This window comes from Protobothrops mucrosquamatus, unplaced genomic scaffold, assembly GCF_001527695.2.
Source record: "Protobothrops mucrosquamatus isolate PMUCROS unplaced genomic scaffold, P.Mucros_1.0 scaffold1759, whole genome shotgun sequence".
NCBI lineage: Eukaryota > Metazoa > Chordata > Lepidosauria > Squamata > Viperidae > Protobothrops > Protobothrops mucrosquamatus.
This window is the reverse complement of record NW_015387899.1, coordinates 41,009-55,904: the sequence shown is the minus strand read 5'-3', so window position 1 is coordinate 55,904 and position 14,896 is coordinate 41,009. Positions and strand designations below refer to the sequence as shown.

The 14,896-nt window shown below is 36.0% G+C and overlaps 1 protein-coding gene across 3 annotated transcripts in view; it reads right to left on the bottom strand.

Moving 5' to 3' along the window:
- The window catches only part of CD47 (CD47 molecule), a 68,073-nt gene that overhangs the window by 27,599 nt on the left and 25,578 nt on the right, over positions 1–14,896 (bottom strand). For 2 of the 3 annotated variants that reach the window (XM_015823073.1, XM_015823075.1), the window contains exons 3-4: positions 5,987–6,004; positions 4,207–4,296 (exon numbers count right to left, since the gene is read on the bottom strand). In XM_015823073.1, coding sequence (XP_015678559.1) covers positions 4,207–4,296; positions 5,987–6,004 — 108 coding nt within the window. The remainder of the gene's footprint in view (positions 1–4,206; positions 4,297–5,986; positions 6,005–14,896) is intronic. The other variant, XM_015823074.1, reaches the window with a different exon arrangement.

Here is a 14,896-nt window from a genome sequence, read left to right as displayed (position 1 = left end):
AATTTTCTGAGATTGTGGATTTGGGGTTTTCATGAGCTGTAAGCCATAATCATCACAGTTATGACACATCACGGCTTGAACTATCTTGCTTTGCATGTAATGAGTCTATCTCATATATTAGGTTCACCTTTTAAGTTGCATTACTGAAATAAATGAACTTTTGCACGATATTCTAATTTTTCGAGTTTCACCTGTAAGTTACACTGGTTTGAATGAAACGTTGCATAAGGCATACATAGCACAGGTTAATTTAAAATATTTACTTTGTAAAATACAAGATTTGTACCACTGATTTAAACAAAGATTTTAATTTGAAAGACATAGGCAGATCAATATGCCACTATATGACATTAATGGTTTTTTTTGCAATGTACTTCAAATGATTAAACATGTTTTTTCCTATATTTTATACTCCAAATTATAGCTAACTAGAGATTTTGCCAACGGACATGCAACTCTGCCTTTTACCAGCAAAAGCTAGGCTTTTTGAATGGACTATTCCAACTAGTGGTTGGTAAGGTCATGTAGCTTTCTAAAAAGAGGCATTTGGAATTACTGAACACTATTACCAACCATTCTGACTTTTGCCAGAGGCTCTTTTAATAAACTGGCAGATACATTTCTATTCTAGACACTATAGTCTTAGATATTGTATGAACCAAGAGACTCAGCATGATTTTTGATATGCAGGAGAAAATACACCTTATAAATCAATATTATCGTTGTAGCTGTTGCACAAGACATAAAAAAAACAGCATGGCTTTTGATATATAGAAAACAATCAGTTCTAAAGAACAACTTTTAACAAATGAAAAGCTACTAATAATTTCTTTCTACAACCTATTCTTTAGATGTTTTTCTTGCCTTTATACATTCTTATAAATAACTCAAGGTGGCAAACATACTCTTTCCTTTTCCTATTTTCCCCACAACAGCTCAGGTGAGTTGAACTGAGAGAGAGTGACTGACTCAAAGTCATGTTTTATGTCTATGGCAAATTGGAACTCACTGCCTCTTGGTTTCTAACCTGGCGTCTTAATCACTGGGACTGGCTTTTATTGAAAGAAATATTTGAAAATGTTCAATTTTGTTTTGATTCTGTTTACATAATTAGTGTGCCATGAAGTAAGGTCAGTAGGTATTGAGTTAGCATGTTCAAGAAAGATTATACCACACAAATGTAAGTCAAATATAAAGCAATTAAGATATTATATAGTTAACATCTTAATTAATAAATGTAACAATAAATATTAAAGCAAAATAATTTGCTACTGCCTTGGATATGAAGATCTGTGACTCATATTTTAAATTTCTTTAATGTCTACAAATACTATTTGATTGTATTAGTGTATTAAGATATTTTAAATGATAAAGGTATTATAAATCGATAGCTTCTTTAAGAGGTCCATTTATGAACCAAAAGCAAAGAGTAACTTATTTTCTGCCTTTTGGTTTTATGTTTTATAATATTCTTAACATACTAAATTATACCACTTTGTATTCCTAGTACAGTACAGTATATCTAATGTAGTACAAATAAAATAAGTAAAATAGCATAGGAAAACTTATTTATTATTTAATTTTTGTGCTGCCCATCTCACCACAAAGTTTACAAATATTTCTACATAAATTGGAGAAGAATATTACTTAATAAGTAAAATAAAAACTTATTGTTTCTCATATATGCTACCAATTCTCTTAAAGAAAGTATTTCATCAATGACTGAGAGATCCCTCCCTGATATGATGTGATGATGGGATTATATGATGTGATATTGGTTATATTTATTCTGTTTTAATGGGTTTTCTTATGAAGCACCTAGAATTAGCTTGTATTAAGACAGACAGCTTAATAAATAAATAATCAACCATTAGCTTGTTTTCACCATCAAATATATATCTTATGATACAAAAATACTGAAACACATTAATCTGATCTTATATTCACCAAACAAAATCTGAACTCCCAATGAAAATCCTCAGGAAAATCCTCAGACCATTTAACTCTAAATGAACAGCTCTCCTTCAGGCAAAACCCCTACCAATTCAAAATAACTATGATGGCTTTATGGCCATTATTGACTGGCTAAACTCTATTTCTTTCCCACAGACAGATATTAATATAGTAATTACTCTACTTAAACCAGAGCAAAATATATAGTAAATAAAGCTAAATCCATATTTGAATGATATCATTTTATAAGCATATCATGAAAATATAAACTAAATGGCATAGTTAAAAACCTTGTGGAATAGATTTTATCCAATATCAGAATTGTTTTAAAAAACAAACTAACAATAGTCTCCTCACACTATGTTTTGGAAGCTACCATATAGGAAAGGAATCAATATGAAACAATTTCTCCAGTTCCCAATCTAAAGAAACAAGTCATATCATCAAAGCCACTAAGATATAAAGCCAAAGCAAGGGAATTATAGGTGGTCCTTTCTTCTTGCTTACCTACCTGCCTGCCTATTGAAGTAGTACCTGACCAAAGTCCTAGCATACAGCTTAGTTTCATCCATGAATGCTTGGAAATGTATATCATTTTTAGCATCTAAGCAAGCTATATTTGCACCAGGTAATAGCACCGCTGTTTTCAGAGAAACATTAGCTACTTATTATGTCTTCTTAATCACACCCTTTTGTATGTTATTAGAAGCCAGAAAATTCAGAATTGTACAACAATAGATGCATCAAAAAGGATGGATTGCAAACTTGGAATAATATTGTATAAAATATTGCATGAATATAAAAATAAATAATTACAAAATATAACATTTGCCCAGACGTATGGGTAAATATTGTCATATTAAAAATACAAAGCCTATTTTGAATTATATTCCAAAATATTCCATGTTTGATGGGGATTATAGAACCTCAGGAAAATGGATGCCATCCATATCTCTAGAGGTGATATCTATTCCGGAAGGTGGAGGCTGTGACAGAAAAACCACCATGTTTCCTGGGTCCCACAAGATGGCAACATTTAATAGAAGGGACCTGGAGAGAAGGGGCAGTAGGGGCAAGCATATGAGGCAGGAAGAAACAATAGGAGACCTACAGTACCTGAGGTGAATCCCCAGTTATTTCAGACAAGGGGCATAGAAAAGAAAATTATATTAAGAAACTAACAAGATTCCTAGAGTGCACCAGACTGTGTGACAAATGATCTTTAAAGAAGATCTTTAAAGAAGTCTACTAAGTTCTTAACTTCAGGTGGCAGACTGTTCACATAACTCATACACAGTGGTGGGATTCAGCCAGTTCGCACCACTTCAGCAGAACCGGTAGCTAATTTTTTGTTGCCCAGGCCCAGAATGGACTTCTGGAAGCAGCATCCACATAGAGAACCGGCTGTTCACATATTTGAATCCCACCACTGCTCATACAGTTAGGCAGTTCCTACTGACCTAGCCTGAAGCTCTTTTCATTGGTTCTGGTTCTGCCTTGTACAGAAAATGTCTACTCTTTTTTCAGTATGACAACTTTTCAGTTCTTCAAATAGAAATAGAACCATTGATTAGCATTACTTAGGCATGAACATTCAACCAATTGTAAGTCTTTTAGCAATAGGACCATCTTGTCCATATTTTACCATTTCATTAAGGAAAATTTCATTCAAGGCTTTGTTGAAGACTTTGCCAAGGTCCAAGTACTCTCTACGGCATTACCCTAATCTTCTAAGCTAGTAATTCTATAAAGAAAATGGATTTGCCCTGGCATGATTTGTTTGCAGCAGACACATACTGGTTCCTGCTCATTGTACCATATCTATCAATGTTCACAAACATATTGCTTTTATAGTTTTAATATAAAACTTAATTACAGGAATAATGACATTAAAAGGAAGGACATTTTTTTACAGAATGATAGTTGTCTGTATTCAATTTGTGTCATTCTATGGCCAAATGCTGAACACCCACAGGCAAGCATAAACTTTTTTTTCAGTGCAGACTATTATAGAAGTTATTAATAAATATTCATAGATGTCACAAATGTAAGGGTATCAGATTTTAATTAATTACAGTGTCACCTTTTATTCTGTTATTTCGGCAATCAGGAAAACATTAGGAAGCAGTTACATAAACTGTTCAAAATGAAGTTTACACAATTTTTAATCATGTAAAGCAGAAACTTCTTTTGCATTATTCCACACAGCCACACAGACATATAGCACTATTAATAAAGGAATTTAGTACTTACCTACAGTAATGAACTGGCACCAGTATAAAATAACAATCAATATTATGATGGAAATGACAGAGAACCGCTCCACAGGCTGAAACCAAGGTACTATAAACAAAACAAATACAGTACAACTTCAGAAATGAGTACACATTTATAATATATTTCACATATTTCTGTGCTGACCTTTTGGACATTTCAGCAGAGAAAGTCAAATTATTTACAATACAAATTGTTCTAGGTTTCCATATTTAAAAGCATAGCAGGATCGCATGTTTCTTCATATTTTCAATAACTTCTGTTAGCAGACTCTCCATCTAACTAAAAATGCCTTATATTCAGGGGGGCAAAGGTTTCTTCAGATCATCCATCTTGAGATGTGCCACTCCTCTACTGGTATCTGCCCATCCACGGCACATAATCTAATAAACACACTTAATCTAAGAAACTTGTGTTTATTATGTTCAGGTACAATTTTTACTGATTTTTAGCATAACGCAAGTAAGAGCAGTTACTAAAAACTGAAGCAATACTGAAGGACTGGCAGCAAAATAGGTCACAACAAAACAAAGATGAGCAGTACACAAAGCAAAGTGGACCTTTGTCCTACCATGCAATCTATTGCAGACAAAAGCAAATCTTAAGGAAATAACCCAAGTTGTCATTTCTATTGGCTTTAGTTCAAAACTCAGTCTTTCAGTTGTATTTCAAATTATCATCCTAGCACTATCATCCTGAAGTTTCTGGGAAATCTGTCCCCAACGTTCCTGAACATTTTTATTTCCTTCACCTTCCTGCGCAGTTGCAGACTTTTCTTCTGAGAATTAGTATTCTATATTCTATCAATTGCAACTTTTACATCACAGAACCTTTGAAATTTTTCACTTGTGACCTTAAACTGTAACTGTAGTCTTTCGCCGTGGCACTAAAGAGCACTTTCAATAAATACAATAGGATGTAAATGTAAAAACACCAGCCATTGAAGACACTGGAAACATTATTTTTGACTGCAAACTGTGGTCTGCAGAAAGGGCTGCCTTCTTAGATTCTTATTTAAAATCTAAAAATTATTGGGTACCAAAGAGTATTACTTTTTTCAGGGAGTAAACTTGCATAGCACTAGTAAGACTGCAGTCTTTATTTCAAAGACTGTAGAGGTGAAACTTACTCTGAACATGTCCTATTTTTTTATCTATTTGTATATTAGTTTTATATATTTGATATGGTCAAATGACTTAATCAATAAAGATTCCAATTCCATTCCATTCCATTCTGCAATTTTAAGAAGGGAAGAAAAAAAGAACAGAAACTTTGGACATCTTTTCCAAACATAGTGCTATGTCCTTTCACAGAACACAGCAGTGCCCAAGCTAAATCTACTGTGCTACCCAAGTGCTAGCAAAGTAAGCCTTACCAATTCTCTGCTGGCACAGGGATCAGGGGATACCAGGCATTTCCTGCAGGAACCAAGTAGGGCTTCTGCATTTCCCCAATTGCTGATTTTGACCTAATTACAGTAGTGTGGTAGTATGCTATTTAGACCACAAATTATGATTGGGTCAAATATGCTTTTTGAATTAAAGAAGTAATATGTTGATCACCCAATTCTGCTATGACAATATTGAGTACATTATGATCCCATTCTTAATTTCTTTTTTAGTAGCAGCTGTGAAATTCTTAAGAAGAAAGGCTGATGCAGATGCCAGGCTGACTGAAGTGGGAGGACTAATTCAGGCAAACTGTCAGAATGAGTGAACAAGCCTTTTATGCAGCTTCATTTTCCAGATATTCTTCTTACCGCATTCTGATGGGCAGGCTGTAAGGGGGAAAAAAAACAAAACAGGGACAACTCTAATTTCTATGTTTGGATATATTATGCCATGGTTAACACAAGGTACAATTCATTAGCCCACTGAGTTTCCCACCATACTTTGTTGCTAGAAAAACATGGCCAGTTTAGGCTCAGATAAATGTGTAATCTGCAACATGACAAACTTGCTCCGACTTCAAATCTACTATTTTTTTAAAAAAGGAAAATGATTTCTTGAAGTTCAGGATTGTGAGATACTATTGCATTAATTGAAACTATCTCCATATAAATCCTTTTAAAAAGTCATTTTTTTTCAATTTACTTAGCTAGTTTCTTGAACTAAACCTACCACCACGTTAATCTGTGCATAATTCTGGATCAATATATAGATTCAGGCCCAATTTACTGCAACAATTTAAATTCATCTCAAATACTTACAGAATTGATGTTACCACAGTTTTCTTACCATCTGACTCTTTTTCTATAATACCACCTATCCCATGAAAAAAGTAGAACCCTTAAATAAACTATAATAATGGATGAAAGATATGAAATATTTATGGACAAGGGAAGTGGGAGAGGGGACCAGCTTCTGTCTATTCATGATGATTTAAGAAGAAAATATTGCATAGAACCTAATGACAATTCAGAAAATTCCATATGATATTACTTCTATCTGTTGGGTCTCTGTGTGTAGCTTTTTGTATTGGGTTTTTGTCCTTGTAAGCCGCCTGGAGTTACCAAGAGTGAGTTGAGTGGCCCTATTTTTTTTTTCTTTTAACGACCCTAAATCCCTTGCATCAGGGTAGAGTCAGGGCGACTGAATGGAACTGAGTGTTTAAATGACCGGCTGCCCTTCCTGGTGTCTACACGGAGCTCACAGCAGATATATTCTCATTGCGCCCAAAGAGAGAAATATCTGCCGCTACCTAGGATCGAACTCACAGCCTCCTGATTGTGAGGCAAGAACTCCATCTCTAGGGGGTGGCCACATAAATGTTATTAAATAAAATAAAATGCCAGCAAATAAAAGGATGGAACGTGGATACGTTCAGACAAGACTTCAGCTGAACAGTTATTGTATCCTCCTGTTACAGTGTCACAGGGTTCTTTTCTTGAACTGAAAGTTTACGTTTTTTAGGGGCACAACTGACCCATAAAAAAAAACAAGACAATGGAGGCTTTTATGCTTTTCACTATATAGGAGTTCTCACTTAACAACTGTTTCAGACAATGACCCTTCATAGTTATGATGGTGATGAAAAAGACTTCACCACCAATGCCTGCATTTATGAGCTTCACAGGTCTGTAAAGCAGAGGAAAGATGAAAAAGATAATAAGCACAGCTAGGAGTCAGGCGATATCTCACTTAGTGATGCCACTGCTTAATGAGCAAGTTGCCAGTCCCAACTGTGGTAGCTAAACAAGGATTACCAGTATATAGTGGGGTTATTTACAGCAGACATTTACAAAAGATATACACAACACAATACTCGTGTTCACCTGGTATCAGTTTCCTTCTATGCTTCCCTCACAGAGTTTTAGCCTGGAACCCCCTAATCAAGACATAAAGATATAGTGATAGAACACTGATTGAATTTGAGTAAACACCACCCCCACCCCCCGTTTTTCAGGGAACTTCATTAGGTTTTTACAGGTCCCTAGGATTCCACAAAACAGAGTTTGAAAAGCTCCAACTAGACAAGACCCTATACTAGACAAGTAACTGTCCAGTCTCTTCTTAAAAACCTCCAGTGATGAAGCACCCACAACGTTTGACAGCAAGCTGTTCCAGTGATTAATTGTTCTCACTGTTATGAATTTTTTCTTAATTCTAGGTTGCATCTCTCCTTAATTAGTTTCCATTCATTATTTCTTGTCCTGCTTTGGAAAATAAGTTGATCCCATTACTAAGGCTTTATAAAGCGATACTAATATTTCACATGATTTTGATTCTTTGTCTCTGTTTATACAACCAAGGATTGTATTAGCTTTTTTGGCTGCTGCCGCATACTGCTGGCTCATGTTTAAGTGATCGTCCACTCAGAATCCAAGGTCTCTCTCATAGATACTGTTTTTGAGCCAGGTTTCACCTAATCTATACTCATACATTTGGTTTTTCCTGCCTGGGTGTAAAATCTTGATTTCTCCACATTAAATGTCACTTTGGTGGATAGGGCCCATTGTTCAAGTCTGTCAAGATCTTTTTGGATCCTGAGCTTGTCTTCTGTGGTGTTAGCTATTCCTGCCAGCTTAGTGTCACCTGTTACAAATCCATCTGGTGGTGATGTTGTCTATCCCACATTTTTCTAGCTTACCAAGAAGTAGGTTGTAGTCTTCTTTGTTGAATGCTTTGCTGAAGTCTAAGTATACCACGCCCATAGCATTTCGCTGGCCCAGTAATTTAGTCACTTTGTTAAAGAATGAAATAAGATTGGTTTAGCATGATCTGTTTTTAACAAACCCATGCTGGCTTTTAGTTACAACTTTATTTGTTTCTAGGTGTTCGCAGATCTGTTTTTTTATTACCTTTTCCAGTAACTTCCCAGGTATTGATATTAAGGCTGATGGGTCTGTAAGATTCCTGGGTCTGGTTTTTTTCCCCTTTTTTGAAGATAGAAACCATATCAACTCTTTTCCAATCCTCAGGTAATTCCCCGGTATTCCAGGATTTTTGTAAGATATGGTACAATGGATCTGAGATAACATTTGTCAATCCCTTCAGAACTCTGAGATGTAATCCATCAAGTCCCAGTGATTTATATTTGTCAAGATCAGATAGGTGTTCTCTAACCATTTTCTTGCTTATTGTAATTTTTATTTCTAGTCTGTCTTTTATATTTATGTTTTTGGTAGATTGGGCTATAGTTTCTTTTTGCATGAAGACTGATGTAAAGCAGTTTTGCTTTCTTTCTGCTGCCTATTACGTCCTTGCCATCTTGTCTCTTAAGTGGACCTACTGTTTCCTTGACTTTTCTCTTGTTATTTATATGTTGAAAGAAACTTTTTTATTATTATCTTCAACCTTTGTTGCAAGTCTTTGTTCATTCTGAGCCTTTACTTTCCTGACATCATCTTTGCAGATTCAGGCTATCTGCTGATACTCTGCCTTAGTTATGTGTTCCCCTTTCCATTTTTTTGTACTTGTCCTTTTTGTCTTTCAGTTTATCAGAGATATCTTTGTGCAACAATGCTGGTTTCTTCTTGGATTTATTTTTCTTTTTCAGTGGTAATGTGCTGGACTGGGCTTTTATGATCATATTTTTCAGAGTTTCTCACACTTTTTGTATTGTTTTCCCCTTTAGTATTTTCATCCATGGAGTTTTTCTTAGACTTTGAATTTGTTAAAATCAGGTCTTTTGAAATTTAAGACACTGGCTGAATTATGTTCCATTGTTTGTGTTGCATTATATTGAATTACAATATGACGTGGTCACTCTTGCCTAACGTTCTGGAAACTTCAACTCCCTCTATCACTTCTTCTCTATTAGTAAGAATTAGGTCCAGTATAGCTTTTCCTATAGTTCCCTCCTCTACCTTTAGGATGACAAATTGTCAGATAAGTTCATCTATTTCTTCTGCTTGGTTGGGTCTATTTCTTCTGCTTGGTTGAGTAGCAATGTCATTCTTTTTTTCCTTTTATATCGACCCATGAAGAGGATTCTAGGAGGCTTTCATCCTTGGCTTTGTGGATTTCTGTAGAGTTGTAGTGATCTTTTATATATAATGCAACTCTACCTCCTCTTTTGTTAGGTCTGTTTCTTTTGAATAGTTTGTATCCTTCCATCAGTACATTCCAGCCATGAGTTTCATCCCACGTTTCAGTAATGGCAACTATATCATATTTACCTTCATGTACTAGTACTTCAAGTTTGCCCCGTTTGTTCCCTAATCTTTGAGTGTTTGTGTATAGGCATGTGAGTCCTTTATGGGTCTTGGGTATGTTTCTTATGTCTCCTACTTGTATCTGGGTTTTCCATGCTTTCCATCACTCTCTACTTCATTGTGTTTTTCCTTTATTTCTTCTTTTCCTTTTCCTTCTTTCTCTTTACTCTCTACCTCCTTATATGATTGGTTACCTAGTGGTTTTTGCTTGGAATTAGGTTCTAAAGATCTTGAAGATTGCCCCCCTCCCCCTCAATTTTAGTTTAAAGCCCTTCTGATAAGACGAGCCAGTCATTTTCCAAATATATTCTTTCTAGTTCCTGTGAGGTTCACTCCATTGCTTGCCAATAGCACTTCATGTAGGTAATGCAAACCATGGTGTAGGAAACCGAAGTTCTCTTGTCGACACCAGTTTTGAAACCAATGGTTCGTTCCTAAAATCCCTTGCTCTCTCATTGAATGTTGGCCTTTTGTTGGAAGTATACCTGAAATCACTACTTGAGCTCCTAATTCCTTAACTTTCCTCCCTAGCTGTTTGTAAACTCTTGTTGTTGTTTTTAGATTCATTGTTGTGTCATTGCTCCCCACATGTAGGAGAAGAAAGGGATAGTAATCCTTGGGGTTGATTATTTTAGTAAAGTTCTCAGTTACATCTTTGATTTTTGGTCCAGGGAGACAACATACTTCCCTAAATGGACTGTTTGGTCTGCAGACTATAGTTTATGTTCCCCAAAGAATTTAATCCCCTATTACCAATATTCGTCTTTTTTTTCCTAGGGAACTCTGGGATACTATTCTTCCTGCCACAGGAATGCTAGGTTGTGTCTCCTTTTTAGAAACTATTGGTGACTGCTCTTTTATAGGTGTCTGCATATTTTCTTCCTGCTGGAGGCTATGAAAGCGATTATTAAGTTCCAGAGGGGCTTCAATAGAGTGGGCTTTGGTAGATAATAGAGGCTTTGCTCTTGGTTGCTGTTTTCTTCCAAAAATGACATGTTTCCATCGGTCTTCCTCTTTAGGTTCATATACAGGGTCATTCTTTTTCAGAAGCTGTTTGTTCCCTATTGTGTTCAATTTGGATGCATCAATTTTTTTCTTTTTGTTCTTTTTGTGGGTTGTTTTTTTGTTTTTGTTTTTTAAAAAAGCTCCTTGCTCCCTATTGCTCCCCATTAAATGTTGAAGATTTCACTGAAATTTAATTATTTATTTATTTAATCCTAAAATACCCATGCTACTCAATTCCAATCCAGCTATTTCTGTTCAGAAACAATTTGTTTTAATTTACATCAAAACTGATTATTTTTTCCCTACATAGTACCTGTTTTCATATTACTAAAACAAAAACTAATGAAAACAATTAGAAGACTCAAATGAGGACCCAATCTCTTGCTTCTCTCAAGATTAGCAACTATCAGATATAGACAGGTGGTCTCTGATTTGAATGAATCAGGAAAACCTCAGAGGAATTAAAAAAAATCCTATCCATGTGAAACATTCCTCGGATAATACTATATTACACTACTACATGACTGCAAAAAAAAGGGGTTTAACGACAGCCATCTGAGTTTGCTTTCTTGCTTTCCTTTCCCTTTTAAGCCTTTTTCCTCTTTTCTGCCTCATCTTTACATTGCAAGCCTTCAGGCAGAAAATGTCTCTCTCTCTCTCTCTTTTTTTTTTTTTTTTTTTTTTACTGATTTTATGTAAGCTCTCTTGGAGCCTTTTCAGCTGAAGAGGATATAAATACTTTAAACCAGGGGTAAGTGCAATCTGTGCTCTTAATCTAATTTCAAAATTTCTGGCCTATTGCACAGAGTGGTGAGAATGTACTGGAAAATGAGAAAGAGGGAGAAAAAACAAGATGGGAATGGTGTGTAGAGCAGAGCTTCTTAAAGTCTGTCCTTTAAACAACGATTAATAAATATATACAGTATTTATACTGATATATTTTACTAATAGATATAAGGTCTATTTGCAAGTCTAGAAAGGGCCTGTGAATATTGTTCTTTAATCTGCCAACTTTATTTCTGTGGTATTACGTCTCAGGTAGGATATACTTTATTTCTGTGGTATTACGTCTCAGGTAGGATATACCTTTGCAATAATAGAGTGAATTCTAGGTCCCCACCATGTTCTTAATATTTCATGTCTTTTGCTTTCCTGAACACAGACTATATGAAGCAAGAAAGGGGTGTGTATACTTAAGGACTTTTGAGAAGAGCTAGCTTTGAAATGCCTAGATGTTTCTAAATATCTGAAGCATCCTGTGGCCCATCTGCTTCTTATCATTTCAGATGTTGGAAGAAGAGGCCAAAGACTGAGCCAGAGACACAGTGACACGGATGAAGTTCTGTAAATGGAAACCTATTTGCACTGGGCCCAGAGACAGCACTGTTGCTTAGTCTCTGCTGCATTAGGCCAGAAAGTGCAGATATTCTGACAACTGCCAAGTGAGAGGGCAAGATGACAGATTCCATTAGTCGGCAATAACAGTCCCATGTTTAATAGAAGTGCCAGCTGAAGCTAGGAATCTGCACTGTTTCTATAATTGTTCAAAATCATGTACAACTTCAAATGCAGATCTAGCATCAGTACATACATTGGCCCTGCAACCTTTAGCAATTTCACAAGCCCTATTAAAGCAAAAAAGGCCTGCAAATTACACAGAACAGCTAGGCTGGCTACATGAAAGTTCTCCCCACACTTTAAAAATTACTGGAAAGTGATTAGCTGCACACTTTAACTCGGGAAATATAAAGACAAATAGGTCCTCAGCAAAAACTCTCACCTTACTGAGAGAAATCTTTCCAGAAACTTGCTTTTTCCTGTTTCATTCCCCTTCCTGATAAATCAAACTGTTGGGTAAACATTCAAAGAGAGTGTGTGTGTTTTATACACTGCCTGCCTTGAATGGTAAAAGAGAATGGGTAAAAAGCGGGGAGGAAGAAGGGCAGAAGAGTGGTTGTATAAAAGAATCTGAATTGATTTTGGAGGTTTGAGTTAACCATCTCTTCTCTCTCAGTGTATTGTAGCTTTAAATTACTATGTTTGCCTCTTATTTTCCAATAGGCAATGGCCATTTTGCTTGCTAGGGTGAAGATATTTTTTTAGATAAATAAGTTTTTGAACCATTTGTCTCCTTGGCGCACCTTTTGTTTAATAAATTAAGAATCAATATAAGTTCCTTGCAGCTATATATTGTACAGATTCATGTTTCAATGTGTCTATCACTTGGTTGATTATTCTAAGTTTATGACAGTTGTTTATGTTGTATCATAAAACAAAGTTTAATGATTAATAAAGTTGGTGTGATAATAAGCTTTAAACCTTAGCCTTGATAACTGGAAATTTGGAATGCTCAGCTATTATAATGGGGATTTTCTAATTGTTTTTCCCCCAAACCCATGGATGATTAAACCTTTTAAACCTGTGAAACTTCCTAAGAAGGATTTGTTGCATACAATTGGATTTAATTTTGCTTTATTCTTGTGAGAAATGTATTGATTTTTTAAAAATTCATGCTCTCACTAAGAAAAAGCAATGAATTCTCCTAGTGGCCACAGGGAGATTTCTATCTGACCCCACATTTGTGGAGATCCTTTTTTTTCATATGGCAGTCATGAGATTCCAACAAGGAGGAAGAGAATACAAGAAAAGATTTTACCTCAGAAAACATTTTTCAATGTGCTCTTTCTCCATACAAGGAGTTTTACACTTCTGGCACACAGAAATCTTAATATTTACTGTTTTACCTTGTAATACACTCCTTCCTTCCATCCCCAATCTAGTTGGGTGAAAATGAGGAACACAATTTCAGGTTTGTATTTAGTCATAGGATAAGATAATTTTAAAGTGGAAATGGCCCAAAGCACCACATGGCCTCCTGCCGCGAGCAACAGGAGTGGCCCAAAGTGTTGCACAAGCAGCGGAAGCAGCCTGATACGTGCGAGCTGCGGAAACGGCCCAAAGCGCCATGCGGCGTCTGCTGCGAGGAGCTGCAACTGTGCGATGAGCCACATGGCATCCAGCCACAAGTGGTGGCAAGCGGTCACAGAAGAAGTCAAGCAGCGGCGTGACAGGTGTTGGGGCATGGGAGGTCTGGCTGCGGTGATCCTACTAGTAAGGTAAGCGGGTGCGGGGTGCGTGGGGCAGCTTCACCCCCCCGCCTAGCTTGATTTTAGGGGTGCGCCTCACCCCAAAACTAGGGCTTAGTTTTGGAGTAGGGCTTATATTAGGCCCACCCCCAAAAATCAAGCTAGGAATTACTATTGGGCTAGGTCTAACTTTTGGGGAAACACGGTAGTATTTAATCTCTCTCTACCAGCTAGGATGGGATTCTTGCTCTATTCAAAACTGTACTTTATTTTATTAAGATGATTTATCCCCCAATATAATTACTAAAAACTTTAAAACCTATTCTTTCCCTGGAACAATATGTCTGTTCTATATGAATGTGTTTCTGGTGTCCTTTTCTTTTGTTTCTGCTACAGTATGTGTGCCTATGCACAGGGAAGCATGAGGTGGACTGCATATAGTCTACTTCTGAGTCAAAGGACCAAAGAGGGAGAAAAGAAGGGTTAAATGGAGAGAGTCAATTGTGGTCAACTGTCTTTAGAATGGAGAGTCAACTGCAGCCAATTGCTTTTCCCATAGAAATATATAGATTGCCGATCATTCCCAAAGTTAATATTTATATGGGTTCTCCTGTCATATCCCCTCTGTTTTCAGAGAGTAATCTTGCTGACAAGATTTAAAGATCCAAGCTCTTTAAATAACTTCTTTCCAACATTCAGCTCTGGCTCCAGTGATTGTTTTACTTAAATCCTACCTGGTAAGTTGTGCCGGAAATGGATAACAATGAACTGTTGATTTTGGGATTTATTGATTATTTATTGATTAAAAAGTTTTGTTTAATGAGAAAAAGAACTATGATATGCAATATGGCAGGGTAGAAATGGTAAGTTATATTTGTAATTGCTACAAAGAAGATTGGAAATTGCTTCTTTATATGTCTTT